Source organism: Arachis stenosperma, chromosome 6 (genome assembly GCF_014773155.1).
Source record: "Arachis stenosperma cultivar V10309 chromosome 6, arast.V10309.gnm1.PFL2, whole genome shotgun sequence".
NCBI classification, from domain to species: Eukaryota; Viridiplantae; Streptophyta; class Magnoliopsida; order Fabales; family Fabaceae; genus Arachis; species Arachis stenosperma.
Genome location: NC_080382.1, coordinates 71212876 through 71230632, shown reverse-complemented (window position 1 = coordinate 71230632; position 17757 = coordinate 71212876). Strand labels below are relative to the sequence as shown.

The 17757-nt window shown below is 32.4% G+C and overlaps 1 protein-coding gene and 1 pseudogene across 2 annotated transcripts; one reads left to right on the top strand and one right to left on the bottom strand.

The window, feature by feature from the left end:
• Positions 1-1990: 1990 nt before the first annotated feature.
• Positions 1991-13522, top strand: LOC130935051 (E3 ubiquitin-protein ligase UPL7). Of its 2 annotated transcripts, XM_057864600.1 has the most exons (14): positions 1991-2148; positions 2327-2449; positions 3285-3525; positions 3744-4333; positions 5116-6096; positions 6192-6526; positions 7634-7912; positions 8028-8280; positions 8785-8955; positions 9054-9146; positions 9462-9569; positions 10407-10523; positions 11965-12054; positions 13027-13522. In XM_057864600.1, the coding sequence occupies exons 1-14, from the start codon at positions 2125-2127 to the stop codon at positions 13108-13110; spliced, it is 3489 nt and encodes a 1162-aa protein (XP_057720583.1). In that variant the 5' UTR covers positions 1991-2124; the 3' UTR covers positions 13111-13522. The 2 variants fall into 2 exon arrangements, with proteins under 2 accessions (XP_057720583.1, XP_057720584.1); XM_057864601.1 differs by lacking the exons at positions 11965-12054; positions 13027-13522 and adding an exon at positions 11583-11926.
• On the bottom strand, positions 13224-15770 carry LOC130934171 (threonine dehydratase biosynthetic, chloroplastic-like; annotated as a pseudogene).
• Positions 15771-17757: the final 1987 nt, after the last annotated feature.

Below are 17757 nucleotides of genomic sequence, written 5' to 3'. Positions count from 1 at the left end.
ATCTTAGATATTTAGCTTGAATTGCACTTTAGTATATTAGTTGTGATTTGGGAAAATGTGGATTATTAAGCTTAGTTTACCCTTTTGCATATGAGAATTTGGTTTGATTGAAAAGACGGAGTAAACTAAAAACTTTTAGCTTTTCATAATCACAACATTTCATTTAGTATATATATAATAATAAATGTTGGTCATTTTGTTGAAAATTTCAAGAATTTCATTTTTTCTTAGAAGTGCATTTAAGATTCACATTGGTTTGAGTAGTTTAACCCCAAAAACTTGAGTGCTTAGAGTGCATATACACATCCAGTGAGGATTCAATTGCTCATTTCCATATGTCATTATTTGATCATTGCTTGTCTTGCAAGTTTGTGAATTCTTTTGATTAACTCAACTCAATTGTGAATATGCCTTGATATGATTCATTTAGCCCTTAATTTTGCATATATGACTTCTTGGAAATTTGACTCACTTTGACCACATATATATATATATATATATATATATATATATATATATATATATATATATATATATATATATATATATATATATATATATATATATAGAATAGGATGATGCATGTAGGTAGCTTGCATTTAGATAAGTTGCATTGCATAAGTTCTACCATTTTGCCTTCACTCTTTTAGTTCTCTTGAGCTTAGCATGAGGACATGCTAATGTGTAAGTGTGGAGAGATTGATAAACCCCACTTTTAGGGTTTATCTTGTGCTCAATTTATTGGATTTTTACTCATTATTCTCACACTTATGCATATAATCGCATGTTTTACATTTTCCTTCCTAATTCTATATTATGATTAAAAACATGCTCCTTTGACCTTAATTTAGCTAATTTTAATTCATCCTTATTACCATTTGATGCCGTGATATGTTTGCCGATTGTTTTCAGGGTTTAAAAGGTAGAAATGTTTAAAAATAATAAATATTAAAACAATAAATAAATAATTGAATAATTTAAAAATATGACAAAAATAATTAATAAATATTATTTTGTATAAATAGAAATAATCTTGTGCTTAACATATAACTAATACATTTAATTCTAAACATTTTGGTATTATATAAATAATTATTTAAAAGGTGCATATAAAAAATTAGAATAAAATTTGATTTTTGATTTTTTTAATTTTTCAATAAAAAATTTAGTCATTTCGAATAATTTTTTTAAAAAAATTATTTAACATAAAATAACCAAATTTTAATGTGAAATGATTTGGAGACCTGATTTTTTTTTTTGTATACATATCAATTTGGTTTCACGTGTCACAAAATAATTTACTTTAAAAAAGTAAACTAAATCGGTCCTAAATTTGCACAAAGTGACTATTTATAATTATTGAAAAAAAATGTGAATTGAATTTATCACGAAACCAATTTTTTTTCTCAGTTTTTGTTTTATAATAAATTAATATTTATAATTTTTGTAACAGTAATAATAATAAAATTCTTTTTAAAAATAATATTAAATTAATTTTAATATATTAAAAAAATTATATAATTATTTAATTAGATTTATATATTTAAATAAATTTTTAAAATAATAAATTTTAAAATTAATTATTTTTATTAATATGATAATATTTAATTAGTTGTCCATACAAAACAAAACAAATATATATTACCAGTCTATGGAAATTAAATGGTAAAATAATAAGAATAATAATTTATATACAATGTCATTTTATAATTTATAATTTAATTTTTATAGTTAGTGTAATTTTTACACTAATATTCAGTCATTCAATATTATTATTTAAAAAATTATTTAAAAGTATGAATTTAGGTAAATAATTATGTAATTGCATTAAAATTGAACACTTATAATATAATAATAATTTTTGTTTCAATTTTGTAAGCGTAAGACACAGGATAAAGTAAAAAGCCTGTAACTAAAAATAGGGAAAAAGAAATAAAACCTGCGTAAGAGAAAAGAAAAGCCCAGAAAACATTATTATTATTATTATTATTATTATTATTATTATTATTATTTTCGAGTGCAACAAGAGAGGGTGGAGTAAAATTCAGGCTTTGACACAAAATCTAATGCGATTGAAGGCTCAGATGCGTTGCGAGAACCTCATTGATTCGATTTCGGATTTCCATGGACGGAACTCGTAAACAGCAGGTACGCTTCATTTGTCGGTTGAGGAGGGAATTTTCTTCCCCGATTTCCCTGAAACAAATACAAAACTGTAGTTGTTGGGTTTTGAATGTTACCCTTTTGTATGGTTTCGAATCATGCATTGAATGGAGCGGAAAATGAAACTGAGAATGAATGATTAATTGAATGGAATGTTTGTCAGGTGTCGCTGAGAGGAGCAAGTGCGAAGGAGATAACAAGAGATGTGCTTCTTGAAAAGGTTAACAGAGAAAGAGAGCTTCGCAATCATGCTAAACGAGCTGCTGCTGCTGCTCTCTTGATTCAGGTGTTCCTTCAAATCTCAATTATTTCATTTTCTTTTTTGTTTTATTTTTTAGTTTGTGTTTTTGTAGTTCTTAGACCCATAATTGCCCATTTTCCGGCACTAGGGAGCATGTTATTCAAGGTAATTCCTTGCTGTTTAGAGATACCAAGGAATGCGAGGTGAAACATAACGTTGAATTCTAGTTGTGTTTGAACATTATTTTACTTGATGCTTCTGTGTACAGTTATTCATTGCATTATGTGCAACTATTGAAGGAAATTAGCTTTTTGAAGGCCTGACAAGGGCCTACTAAGGAGGGTAGCTCTTATAAAGGGTAACCGAATAGTTTGGGGTAATGCGAGACTCAGAAAAATCATATGGGCGATTATTAGACAACTTTTTAATTGTTAATGATTTAAATGTAAATATGATTTACGGCTAACACTATCACAACATCTAGTCCACGTTGTCTACTTCACTTAGTAGGAGCAGACATAGCTGCTGTTGTATTGCGGAAATGACCAAATATAGTTGCATAAGAAAAAAGGAAAGCCCGATCCACAAGCATCCCATGTTAATGTAGGAACCATGGAAAGGCAGCACCCAAAAGGTGTAATGCAGGTAGTCTAACCTGATAGTTGCATTAGTGGTGGTTTGAACCCTTGACCTTGCAATCATATGGAAACAACTCAACCATTGCTCCAAAGTTCCTCTTCGAATATAGTTACATCAAAGGAAAATAAAAAATTGCATCTTTAAGTATGAAATTTTAGCTTCACTCTATTATTGGCATTTTGATAGTTGTCATTTATATCAAAATGGATAATATCCTTTATTTTATTCTTCTCATTCATAGAGAGTATGGAGGCGCTTCAAGGTCACAAAGATGGTTGCTCTGCAGCTTCAGCAGGAGTGGGAGAAATTGGTGAATAATTATACTGCTGCAAGGACAGCCATATGGATTTCAAACAATTTATTGAGACCATTTCTTTTCTTTATAACCCGATTCTCAACCTGGCTTCAGATAGCCCAAAGCAAGAAAATACACTCCATGAAGATTTGCTTCACCATCTTATTGGAAAGCATGAACTCTTCAGGTATATCCTCTCTTTTAAATGTTTATTCATTGGACTTTCAGTTCACATTCCAACTATGTCAAGCATTTCAATGTGATGGCATGCTAAATATGACTATCAAGATGTTTTGGTTGCTTTATTATTTTTTCTCAGCTTTGAGAGGTCTAACGACCCATTTTTATTTTCTTGTTTAACACACCTATGAAATATATTATTAATGGATGTATATGTGGTTCTAGATTCAAAGCAGAACTTTTGCTTTCTGGCAATTGGTACACCTGAAGAGAGAAGAATATGGATTTACCAGGCACGGAGGCTAACTTCTCTCGGTTTCTCCATTCTTTCAGAGTTCAGTGAATGCATTTCAGGTGCTCAGAATTTAAATATTGTGACATCACTTGCAATGCGTCTATTGGTCATGTTTACTGATCCAAAAGGATGGAAAGGCATCGTTGATGACAATCGTCAAGATGCAGATTTAGCAGCGAAGGATTTAATTCAGTTCATTGGGAGTAATAAAAGTGGTAGTTATGTATCTGTTGCTAGATATATAAGTGCACTTGATAATTATTCTTGCCAGACAAAAAGTATCATCCCGGCAGATGAACTTTTTTTTATTACTGCAAGTGCGATAACTTTAGCCGTGCGTCCATTTTATCTGATGAACATCGATGTAATTGGGCCTGATATGCTGGATGACAACCATGCTGCTAAGCAGTACATTGTCTATTTACTAACTATTCCTTCGCTTCTACAACATTTACCATCTGTTCTTCAACCTGCTTTAAGGCACAAATCAATTTTATTCCCATGCTTCAAGACTCTATTGGTAAGCATTACAACTTGATTTAAGCTGCAAGTTTGTCTGTGTACTGTTTTGTTTTAGTGACAACTTGGTTTCCTTCATTGTTTTCTGATCTGTACAAGTTTTGTACCTCTAATTTTGGAGGCCTTACTAAGGGATTACGTAATCCATATTTGTCTAGTGTAATGTATGAAGTGCCAAAGTTTGACCTGCAGAATTGATGATTGCTATGCGCATTTAACTTCTCTGCGAATGTGATTTCTTTGATGTTGAGTTTAATGTTTCTACGTTAAAGATGGATCTTTCTTGCTTAATAACTCAATTTTCTGTTTCGTAATGTTTTTCATTTGGTATTAAAATTATGACAATTTAAATGGTTGTTCTGCTATTTTATTTATTTATTTATTTATTTTATTTTTTATATGCAATTTAGTATTTCTTTTATGTTATTTTATATGTAAAAATAGAGATCAATACTTTACAGTCATAAAAACTTTCAATGATTTTTAAGTTGTTTACTTCTCTCTATAATAATTTATTTTTTCTCCAGAAAAAAAAAAGAAACGTAAAATAATGGTGCACAGGTTACTTTCACTTTCAAATATGTTACTGCTTCTCCCCAGACCCCCGTTATATTATTTTTATATTGATGGTGAAAGGAAACATCTTTAGTTTATATTCAAATTATTTGTTCATGCATATTACTTACTTTAAACACTCTCCTCAAGTGAATAAGATCAACGTTTTGATTTGATTCAAAGTATCAAACATATCAGAACTGATCAAACTCTGACAGGCAATGACAGATTTTGAAAGAGAAAGTTTTAATGGAGATGTCAGAGTTAGTACAGTCAGATAATCTTGTTGCTTTCAGGGAAATTCCTCCAGTTGGTTGGGCTCTCACTAACATTATATGTCTAGCAACAGGAAATGGGAATGGTTCTGTGAATGCTAGATCCTTGAATCAAGGTTTGGACTATGCATTGTACGTTCATGTTGTTATAACTTTAGCAGAAAGCCTACTTGCTCATCTTGATAATATTGGATGGATGCGAAAGAAAAGAAAAACCGTTCAAACTGATGCTGGAACATCAACAGATCCAGTTGGTACAGTTATGTATGATGGTGAAGCAACCTATGAGTCATTAATAATGTCATACATGGATCAATTTAGGCCTGTTACTCAGCCGTCACATCTTACAAATCTTTTGGCTTCAATAAATAGAGATGGCACCAACAAGGTTGAGACTCCACAGTCAAATTGTCTGCCATGTCTTAAGAAACTAGATTTGTTTGATGTTGCACTATTTTATTCTAATTTGCTTAGAGTATTTTCAACCTTGAGTCCAATTCGTGGCTCATTACCAGTTCTCAACATGCTGTCCTTCACTCCTGGATTTATTTTCCAATTGTGGGAGGTACTGGAGGTTTCCCTTTTTTCTGGAGACAAACATATATCTGTTTATCACACAAGTGGGAATGCCAAACATAAAACGTTTGAGAAGATGCAAAAACAGATAAGTAAAGATGGGGGTAATAGGTGGGTCAATGTTCTTCAGAAGTTTACAGGTAAGTCACAAGCTGCAAGTGATGTTACAGATCCTGTTGGCAGTTATTCTGAGCCCAGCAGAGAGAATGAAGATTCACTAGAGCTCTGGGACGTAGAACCTATGAGGCATGGCCCACAAGGGATTCCAAAGGATGTGTTTTCTGTGCTTCATCTCTTCTGTGCAACCTATTCTCACCTGCTTTCTGTTCTTGATGACATAGAGTTCTATGAGAAACAAGTATGTACATGCTTTCTTCTTGGACTTGTAATTTTATGGATTAGTTCATATTTTCAGAAACTAACTATCACGGAGCATTTTAATAACATTGTTAGGTTCCATTCCGATTAGAGCAACAACGAAGAATTGCGTCAATGCTAAATACCCTAGTGTATAATGGTTTGTCCCATGGTAGTGGTTCTCATAATAAGCCTCTCATGGATTGTGCTATCAGATGCTTACATTTAATGTATGAAAGGGATTGTAGACACTCATTTTGTCCTCCTGATTTGTGGCTTGCTCCCGCTAGAAAAAGCCGGCCACCAATTGCAGTTGCTGCCAGAACCCATGAAGTTTTATCAGCCAACCTAAGATTTGATGATTCATCAGCTGCCCTGAGTGCAGGTTCTGTTATCATCATTACCCCTCATGTTTTCCCTTTTGAAGAAAGGTAACTACTAACTAGTTGACCATAACATGACTTTTACTTCTTGATATAAATTCTGTTTGGCACCGTTCTTGTACTTTTATACTTATTTCAGTTGGTGTTTTAGAAGGATAAGACCTTGGTAAAGAAAAGCTGATGACTGGGGAATACAGCCAACATGATTTACTATTGTTATTAGAGTAACAAGACAAGTAGGTCCCTGAAAATTTTGCTATGGACATGTAGATTACTACCAAAAAAAATACCAAGTAACTTCCTGAGTAAATTTTGTGATGAACTTATAGGTCTCAATAAAAAAGAGTACCTATAAGTTTCTGTAAAATTGCAATTATGAACTTATAGATCCTGAAAAATTATAACACTAGACTTGTTGGACCCTTCTGTCATTCCATTCCACCAAAGACCTATAAGTCTAGCTCCACAATTCTTTAGGGACTTACTTGGTATTCTTTTTCCTTCAGGGACACCTATAAATCTCTGGCAAAGTTTTCTCAAGGACTTGCTGATACTTTTTTTTCCGTTAAATATCTATAAGTTATCGCAAAATTCTTCAGGAACCTATTTGTCTTATTCTTCTGATTATTATTATTGTTATTGTTATTGTTATTCTTATTGTTATTCTTATTCTTATTCTTGTTGTTGTTGTTGTTGTTGTTGTTGTTTGATAAAAGAAGAATACCATTAAGATTGGGAGCAGAATATTAAAATAAGATGAGAGGATAAGAGATCCTCCATACAAAAACCAAAAGCCAAACAAAAGATCGTTGAAGTGTAGCTTTCCTATCTCTCACCATGTTTTGAGAGGGAAAGTCCTCTAAAAAGATAGGAGCACTAAATTTCCTTTGCCATGTCCAAGATCTGGATCAAGAAATGTGATCATGTTTTGGTTTCTTAGTGGAGTAAATTGAGAAAAACCTTTCTGGGTCTCTTTACCAATTACCATATAATAATTCTGTTATTCATTAAGAGTTGTTTAAATTGAGAAGTCATTAACTATGGTGTTCACTGACATTAGAAAATCACTGTCAACAAAATCATAATTTGTTTTGAGTGTAACACATTATGTTTATTATTGAAAGTAGCTAATCACTTGGTTTATCACTGAAATAGAGTTGAGATGTTTCGCGAATTAATCAAGATGGATAAGGCCTCGCGAAAAATGGCTGGTGAAATTTCTGAACCTGGTTCACGAGCAATTGAGATAGTAGTATGTCGGGGTCATATTGTTGAAGATGGATTCCGACAATTGAATTCCCTTGGGTCAAGATTGAAGTCCTCTATCCATGTGTCATTTGTCAGTGAATGTGGCCTTCCTGAGGCTGGCCTGGACTATGGTGGATTATCGAAGGAATTTTTGACAGACTTATCAAAAGCAGCTTTTGCTCCTGAGTATGTTTGACTTTTTTTTTTTTAATTTTAATTTTTGTTTTTTATTTCATGGATGTTTCCTCTTTCAGGAATCTGTAGTGACTTTCTAAGCTGACATGTATTCTGTTTGCCTCAGATATGGATTATTTTCCCAAACCTCAACCTCCGATAGGCTTCTAATTCCTACTGCATCTGCAAGATATTTAGATAATGGTCTTCAAATGATTGAGTTCCTTGGAAGAATTGTCGGTAAAGCTCTTTATGAAGGAATATTACTTGATTACTCCTTCTCTCATGTTTTTGTACAAAAGCTATTGGGACGGTATAGCTTTCTTGATGAGTTATCAACACTTGATCCAGAGATATACAGGAATCTTTTGTATCTCAAGGTAAACCCAACAGAGATCCACACTTCTTTCTTGTGTCTTAAAAGTCTCTTTTTAAAATTTATCTGGATTCTGCCTTGTTTTATTTTGGGAATCATGTTTTAAAATTGAGTTGGCTTGATGCTGGCTGTCTCACCTAGTGGGACAAGGTTTTGTTGTTGTTGTTGTTGATGCTGGCTGTCAGCGCCCTGCCCTCATTGTAGATGAGCCTGTCCAACTTCAATCCTACTAAAGGTTAAGTGATTTTATATATGAATTTGCTCAAAGAGCTATTGTCTTTGTGGATGGGTTTAGTTGCTGGATGTAATATTTCTAAAATAAAAGGACTATTCTGACAACCTTAAAGATTCATTAACATGGGGCATTTGGCATTTGGTATTTTAGGTCTGATTTTGGGGCTTTGGTTGTTCTTCCCTTGATTTTTTGTTGTGTAGATTGCCGTATTTCAATTCTCTCAGTTTACCATTTTGACATTATAATGCAACGTTCACATATTCCTTCATGCAGAATTATGAGGGTGACGTGAAGGAACTCTGTCTTGATTTCACAGTTACTGAAGAATCATTTGGCAAAAGACATGTGATTGAGCTTAAGTCTGGTGGAAAAGATATTTCTGTGACAAACGAGAACAAGTTGCAGTACATACATGCAATGGCTGATTATAAACTCAACATACAGGTTTTATTATCAGTTTGTGTAGTCTAATGGAAATTATTCAGGTTTGTACCGTTTCGACAGTCGTATCATGGTTATATATGTGACTATTGAAATTGCAGATACTGCCATTTTCAAATGCATTTTATAGAGGGTTAACCGATCTTATATCTCCATCCTGGTTGAAATTATTCAATGCCGGTGAATTTAATCAGGTATTTTATTTCCTTAGTGCTGAAAAAGTTGGGTTTTCCTTTTTCTTTTCCCGGGTGGGGGGTTGGGGTGGGGAGGGTTCACTCAAGTATTTTCTTTTGTTAAATTGCAATAAAGATTTTCTGTTTCAAGATTTTGCTTTTTCGAAAATGCTGCAATCAATATCAAATTAACTTTTTATTTATGCAAAGAATATGTCATGATAAAGAAAAATGTCCTTGCCTACAACAACTAATTCATGATAACTCACAAAATGAATTATTTATTTTTGATGACTCATTTTGACAGCAAGATTTCTGAGTTTAGTGAGAATGCAGTTGCTTTCAGGTGGCAATTATGATATTGACATTGATGATTTGAAAAATAACACCCGATACACTGGAGGTTACAATGAGAGAAGCAAGACAATCAAGATTTTTTGGGAGGTATTGATTACCACTTGATTCAACAATTTCCTTCTGGTGTTACAACAACTAGTCTTTAGCATTGTATTTAGGCTTGGTTATGTAAAGGTTTTACTTTTCAAAAGTAGCTTATGAAAGCTGGTTTTTAAATGATAGCTTTTTAAAAATTGTAGTATCTACTTTTGGTAAATTAAATTAAAAATGACTCTTAAAAAGTGCAAGCAACAATTGTATTTGGTAAAATAGTTTTTAAAATTTAAAAATACTATAATAGACATAAATATAAAAGTTAAATTTGGAAGTTAATTAATGTATGAGATTATATGAGACTTTTTAATTTTCATAAGCACAAGCCAATTTTAAAAAATGCGCTCCTATCTTTTAAAAGCTCCAAGTACAAGCACATGGTCTTTTTGACCAAACACAAAATGAGAAGTTTGTGCTTTTGAAAATTTTAAAAATCTCTTAAAAAAGTTTTACCAAACCAAGCCTTAATCTGATGTAATTTACTTCCCTTGCTATAATCAAAGCCTTACACATTTATGATAGATGCCTGATAATTCAGATTTGGTTTCTTCTTTCCTGCTGAGCAATGCTCCTTAGGTAGAAGAATAAATGTTTAAATTGGTCTTAAGAAAATATGCAAAACATGAGAGTTGTCAAGTTTTTTTACATTTATCTTGTCTCTCAAATATAAATATCTATGTATCTAAGGAATAAATTGATGTCTAAATGTATTGGTGGAGTACATTAATGCCCCCGATCTTTAGAAAACTGACGCAATGTTGCCTACTTAGTTTTGCGTATACCAGTTTTAAGACAACGGTTTCATTTTCTTTCTTCTACCACTATGTACAGGTGGTTAAAGGCTTCAAACCAGATGAGCGCTGTATGCTTCTTAAATTTGTCACCAGTTGTTCTCGTGCTCCATTACTTGGGTTTAAATACTTGCAGCCAGCTTTTACAATCCACAAGGTGTGTTCTTGATCTTGGATGGGCAACCAATGTTGGTTTGGATTGTTTGTTTTTTCTTTGAAAAAAGTACTTTTTTTTTTCAGAAATAAAGTATTTTTATTAAATTTTAAATACATTTGGTCTTGGATACAACTTTTAAGAAAAGTACTTTTATTTAAAAAAGCAAATTATTTGTTTTTTCTAAAAGACAACAATACCTTACTTTCAAAAAAAGCAAAAGACGTTTTAATATGTTAAGTCTTTTTAAAAAGTCTATCAAATGTGAAATAACTTTCTTCTATGAAAAAAAGATCTTTTATAAAAAGATAAAGAAAATGCTCATGCAAACACCTCTTTCATCCCATCTGCTTTGTTGCTTGTAATTAGTAGGGGATGTTTTTTGGCTCTTTTAACTCTAGCAGAGTACATTACAAATTCTCCAAATGAGCCGTGTGGAAATAATTGTTATCCTACACAGCACGTGGCTCTTTCGATTAATTGCGTGTGCTCTGAATTGAAAGAATACTTTACTCCATTTTAATGAGTTAATACTTAGAATAGTATCTGAAGTTACACTTGCGTTTCAATCTGGTCCCCAAAGTTTCAATTACTCAATTTGGTCTCCCAACTTGGCTTTCGTGACTCACGTTGGTCCTTGACTTTGTTTTCGTCACAAAACCATCAACGATGCGGTGAGATGGAGTGACGGTTGCCACTCTGTTCTTCCTAATGTGGCAATGGAAACATTTTTATCTCAATTTTCTCCCTACGAAGCCTTTAAAATTCCTAAACCTAATTTTAGTTAAGGGTTTTAAAGGCTTCTTGAAGAGAAAATTGAGGTAAAAAGTTTCAATTGCCACATCAGATAGTCGTTAAGGAGTTCAACATGGCAGCCGTCACTGTATCTTAGCACGCCGTTAACGGTTCTATGACGAAAATAGGGCTAGAGACTAATGCGAGTTACGATACCAAGTTAGGGGACCAAGTTGAGTAAATTGACACTTTAACGACCAGATTGATACACGTGTTACTTCTGGAACTAACTCAGTACTCCCCTTTCAACTATTATTACCATCCCAGGTTTTTGTTCATAATGAGGGCATGGAACAGCTATATTTTCTTATTCTATGCATGCGGCCGCTGCAGCTTACGAGATGTCTAAACTCAAGCACAAGTCACTTGCATAATATTTTATTTTATTTTTGTTTGTTATATGGTACTGGATAAGAATTTAAAGTCTATGGAAGTTATTTCTGAGTCTATAGTAATAGGATGTAGAATAAAGGAAACGATGACCTTGATTTTAATTCCTAACATGATGAAATGATAATTCTGCAACTATGGTACAATCATCTGGACCTTAATAAAAAAGATTTTATTGTTGAGTGAAGTAATGTGTGATGAATGACAAAATGCATTGATTTCATTGATTAGCATCACTCAGTTCCATCTATTTACATAGGTTGCTTGTGATGTTCCTCTTTGGACAACATTTGGAGGACAAGATGTGGATCGGCTTCCATCAGCTTCAACCTGCTACAACACTCTTAAGGTACTACTAATATGGAGACAAAATAGGGGTCTGGATACATTTCTGCGTTCCCTTTTATTTTTGCAATCTCTTTAGAGTTATAAACACCAAAAATCAACTTCTATATATTTGTGTATAGATACATCTTAACTCATTTTCAATATATATTTTGTATTCTAACATGTATTTCATACGGGTGACTGATTTAGTCGCTAACTATGAAAGCCCGGATACTTCTCTGATTTGCCGGACACATTTTGAACACGACACTCATGATACTTGTCCGACACGCGTGTCTTCTGTGTCCAAACCGTGTCTTGATAAAAAATAAAAAATTCTTCTCCGAACACACCTAAATATCATTCAGTGTGTCCAACTTTATTCTTAACATGTATTCTTAAAATGAATTTAGAAATAGTATATATTATTAATTATTAAAACAAAAGATATTTTAAATATTTTATATAATTAAAAAAAATATTAAAAATTTAATTTTTATTTTAATATCAATAAAATACCAAAATATCATTACAAGTTATCTAAAAAAATACTTATATATATATATATATACCATGTCCCCGTATCTTATAAAAATTTTAAATTCACGTGTCCGCGTGTCGTGTCCTGTGTCCTGTATCCGTGTCAATGTCCATGTACCATTCATCACTAGTTTTTCGTGTACACATGGTATGGCTGCTCTTTATATGGTACTTGGAATTTGGCTGTCCGAAATTTGAAATTCAAGATTGCCATGTTGGTTGAGTTGTGAGTTGTGAAGTTGAACATTGGAGCGATCTTGAACTTTTTGTATTTTCATATATCATATCAAATGTCTTATAACCGTTTTTCTAGTAACGTGGACTTTGTACACCTCACAAGATGCACTCTTGTAGTGATTAAAGTCATTGATATAAAGGTATTATTTGAAGTTTTTCAAGCTAATAAAAGAACAGGAAATATTTACTTATTTTTTCCGTATTCCAATGACTACAGCTTCCAACGTACAAACGACCTGGCACATTGAGAACGAAGCTGCTATATGCCATTACCTCAAATGCTGGATTTGAACTTTCTTGATAGGTAGTTAAGATCCTCTTTATTTGGTATCATATCCGCAAAGGCTGGTAGATAAAAGTAGCACAAGTTTAGTCCATGAATCTCCCCCAAGAGTGCTCTGTAAAATGTTTGGTAAAGGAAATTGAATCCCGGTTCGTTTTGGCAACACATTATTTGCTTCCAGAGTAATGCTTTTCCAAACAGCCAGTTGATGATATGTTTGTTACTTCGTCCATTCTTCCAATCCGTGGGAGATTCTGTACTTCCGTAGTATGTTCATATTGGAAACAGTATACGACTGGTTATTTGAACCAACTCTGTAAATGCAAATAGCGATCATTTTGCAATTAAAATATGTTATTTATTTGCTTTCGAGCTTTCGTTTACTATTTTATTCACTTTATCCCCAGATATAGGATTTATCTAACCTTTTAAGAAAGGTACTTTTTGCATTAAAAAAAATAAGTGATTTAGGTTTCAAAGTATTGAATACTGCACACCAGAAAGCTGAAAAGATCTATTCAAACCTTTTTTTTTTCTTGCTTTATTAACAGGGGTCCTATTACTACTGATTAATGAAACTAAGACCCTAACCATCATAATGGAACTTCCAGAAATAAATTTTAATTTTGGTTTAAATGATTAGTGTCCTACTGACTAGTAAATTTGAATTTGAAGTATATCAAGCATAATTATCTGAACTAAGTAAATCTAACTTTCTAAAACGAAATTATTTTCAATTTTTATAAATTTTTAATGAACACTATCCACATATTCTTTACACAAGAGACTGTTCTATAACAAAGTTATAGTATAGCCAACAAAAATTATGCAAATTGCTGCATATTGGAAGACCATTCAGTTTTGAAATTATTTGGTGCTCTTTCAAGAACTAGCTAGGATTGCATTCATTTCACTCGTAATATGGCATTTCAGTTTTTTTTTTTTTTTTTCAGTGTCACTTTGCAAGTATAATGAACGCAAACCTAGAAGCTACATTAGGATTTAGGAGCACTGAATAGTTTCCTGTGAATCCTATATTTGAAACCAACAGTTGAACAAACTTGATAGTATTATCTTGAACGAATCATAAAAACCCTAACCATGAACGCATTAGGAGATGGTAAAAGTCATCATTGTTCACCAGCGTATACTCATATCCAAGTCTGTTAGCACGATCATGGAATTCATCCATCTCAGCTCTTGGTACTTGTATTCCTACCAACACATTTGCTCCAGTTTCACCCTGTTCAAGAACCATAAATATTGCAATCGTATATACATAATATTTGATCAAAAAGAAAGAAATTAGCTTGCGTTAGGAAACTACAAATTCTCACCTGCCCACGATAATGGAACAAGCTAATATTCCATCGTGGACCTAATGAATCCAAGAACTTCATTAGAGCACCAGGTCTTTCCGGAAAGATGAAACGACAAAGAACCTCATTTTGAACGTTTGAACGGCCTCCCATCTAGTCATGAGTTCAAAAGCAAAGTAAACATGGCATGATAGCAAACAATCGTCAATAGCAATAAAAGGTTATCGCAAAAAAATAAAGTAATTCACATTGAGCAGCTATTAGGCATTTGATCAAACTTAATTTTCTCCATGCTAACTGCTTGATTTGACCTTGAGTACTAAGAAAAAGCAGCTTAGGATTTATTGAAACGAATTAGCTTAGATATTGTATTTCAATCTTGCACAGTGTGGCAGACATGACAAACTATCCTAAAAGATCATTTTGTCCCAAACACAATTACCAGGTAATGAAGGTGATCTTTCATCAAGTCAGTTTCTGTGACATTGTAAGTTTTAAGCTGACAAGACTCCATTCTCTCTTTCATTGCTTTTAGTTCTGAGACCGTGTGAACCCCAACGCTGCACACAAAGTCAGAAAAAGAACTGTCATGGATCTCTTTGGAAAAATACATGTCAAAATGTATCTACCACAGAAAATATATAATTGAAAACCAGAAAACAATGAAAATGAAAGAAACCACAAAGAAAAAGGATCAGCTTTTCATGCAACTCTCCTTACCTGTAAAGGACAACGGCCTTCAATTAAATCTATACTTGAATTCTGTGATGTTCATCTGCCCTACCTGCCAGACCAGAAGATAATCAGTTCAAATATGAAGGATATTATTCAGGGGAAAAAAATGGAAAGAAAAAATGATTGGTAAAGCAGCATAGACATACCAACTGACAAAACTGTTTAAAACTACCAGGATCCTCTGGCATAATGGTTGCCAGAACAGCCTCTCATTTGTGATTATATATATACCCAGTGGCCGAAGCCATTAAGGAAGCCAAACAAAAGAAAAGAAATGAAAACTTAGCTTATATGTATATATATATATATAAATATGACCGTGGATCAGATGGAATCATGACACCTCAATTATCAAACTAACTCTCCTCCTTTGATCAAAATCATTCATCAAGGCCGAATCATTAGGAAAGGAAAAGAAAGAAATGAAAAACCTGGCTAACGGATATATATATATATATATATATATATATATATATATATATATAACAGTGACACATATTTACAATTTTCCTTAATCAACATCATCATCTTTCATTTTTCCTAATGAATCACCGAACCAAAATCAAGGAAATAAGGGAAGAGAAGTGTACCGAGTGAGGGAGGGAAACCGTGACTCCCTTTCATCTTCCGACTTTAACTTTTTTGCGATCCATAACTCCAATAAAAAATCTAACTCAATTAAAATGTTTGTATCTTCCTCCTTTATGTGTTGGTGTTACTTTTATTCGGTAAAAGTTGATGATAACATAGCTCTTCTTTTCTTTGAAAGTTCGGCCCTTTGGTGTTCTTGGCAAAGGAATCGATTTTTGACATTTTCTTCTTCGACAGTTCGGTCAAAAATTTTTTTACAGAATTTCGAGTATTTTTATTTCATACGGAGGTAGAATTTCCATAAATTCTCACTAATTAAATTTGTGTTGGATAAGTAAGTGGCTGTTGTGATTGATTATTGATGGAGTTTGGTTGATTTTATATTAAATTTTGTTGATATATTGTTATATGTGATTAAACTTGTGATTCAGTCATGTTTGTGCTACCCAAACCGTGATAATAAGGTTGATTTGGGACTGTCATTGTGTTAGTTTTGACTAAAATAGGTGAGGTTTAATGGTCGATCGAGAAACTAAAATTAAATGCGGTGAAAAATCGGCAACCGAAAAACTCGAAAATAGATTTAAAATCAAGTATATATTTTGAAAGATCACAATAAAAGATTTTCGTTTTGAAAGAGTGTTTGTCACCAACACAAATATTATTTTTGAATATGGAAATGTAGTTTGATAAAAGATCGGGGTTAAAAGATAGTAATTATATAAATTTTGGGGTTATTTTGAGTAAAAAGTAAAAATTTCGGAGTAATCCGAATATTATTTAAAAAATCAAGATTATTTCTAAAAATATAAAATTAAATTAGTAATTTTACTATATATGAAATTAAAATTAGTAATTTTATAAAATATTGGGGTAAAAGGTAAAATGTTTAAAAGCTTGAAGTTAGAGTATAATTCCTAAAAGTTTAAAGAATAGAACCTTAATAAGTAGGTTTCGATATAAAAATAATAATGTTAATACTCTTTTATTATTAATACTAGCATTACTTGTGTCAATATAATATATTAGTATTTTATTTAAAAGATAATTTATATAGTGGAATGATAAGAAAGAAAAGAAGAAAAAAAAAAAGAAAAGAAAAAAATCAAAAAAATTTCTACCACAATAGAATAGAGAGCAAAGAATAAAAGACTTTAAAAAACCTCTTCCATAAGAGAGCAGAAAATATAAGGGAAAGGAATGTATTAATTAAAGGAATCTCTGCCACATGAGGGCAGAGAACAAAGATTAAAAGAATCTAACGAATTTCTGCCACAAGAGAGCAGAGAACAGAAAAGAAAAGAATGTACTAACTAATGGGATCTCTGCCATAGGAGAGCAGAGGATAAAGATAAAGAAAAAGTTTTAAAAGACTGCCTGCCACAGGTACGACCTTGCTTGGGCCTTAGTGCCAAATGTATAGGACGTCCACACATTGAGAACTGTTTTTTAGATGTAAGCATATTGAAATACATTTAAAAGTCACATTGTATGTGGCCTGGCCGTAAGACTTATATGTACACTGTATGCATCTGAAAAGTCATATCTGGGACTTGTGCCTTATAACACCCCGATTCTCTACAGAGTTATTCTCAGAAATCCTGTGATGAGAAATTCGATAAATATTTAAGAATCACCTCATCATAAAATAATAAGGCTAATTTATACTTGATAAGTGAAAATAATAGATATACCGTGAGAGAAAAAAACGTGTCCTAAGCCAAAAACCTATCGATAACGATGAATTTGACCATCAAGTTAAATTCATCTATGGAATCCTTACTACTAGCTTTTCTTGATTGAATTAGCTTAGTAGAATGTTCTATGCTTGATCTAAAGTTGAGATACTCTCTGCGGCTAATATCTCAATTGCCGGTTATTTAAACTGATACGGTTTGAAAACGATAATCTTACGGTTTAGTTATTAAACCGTTTCCTTTCCTCTATTTAGCAATTTGGCCAAACCTTCAAGAAAGCTATTTTCAGTCTAAATTCGTAAAGTCAATAGAAATATTATCTA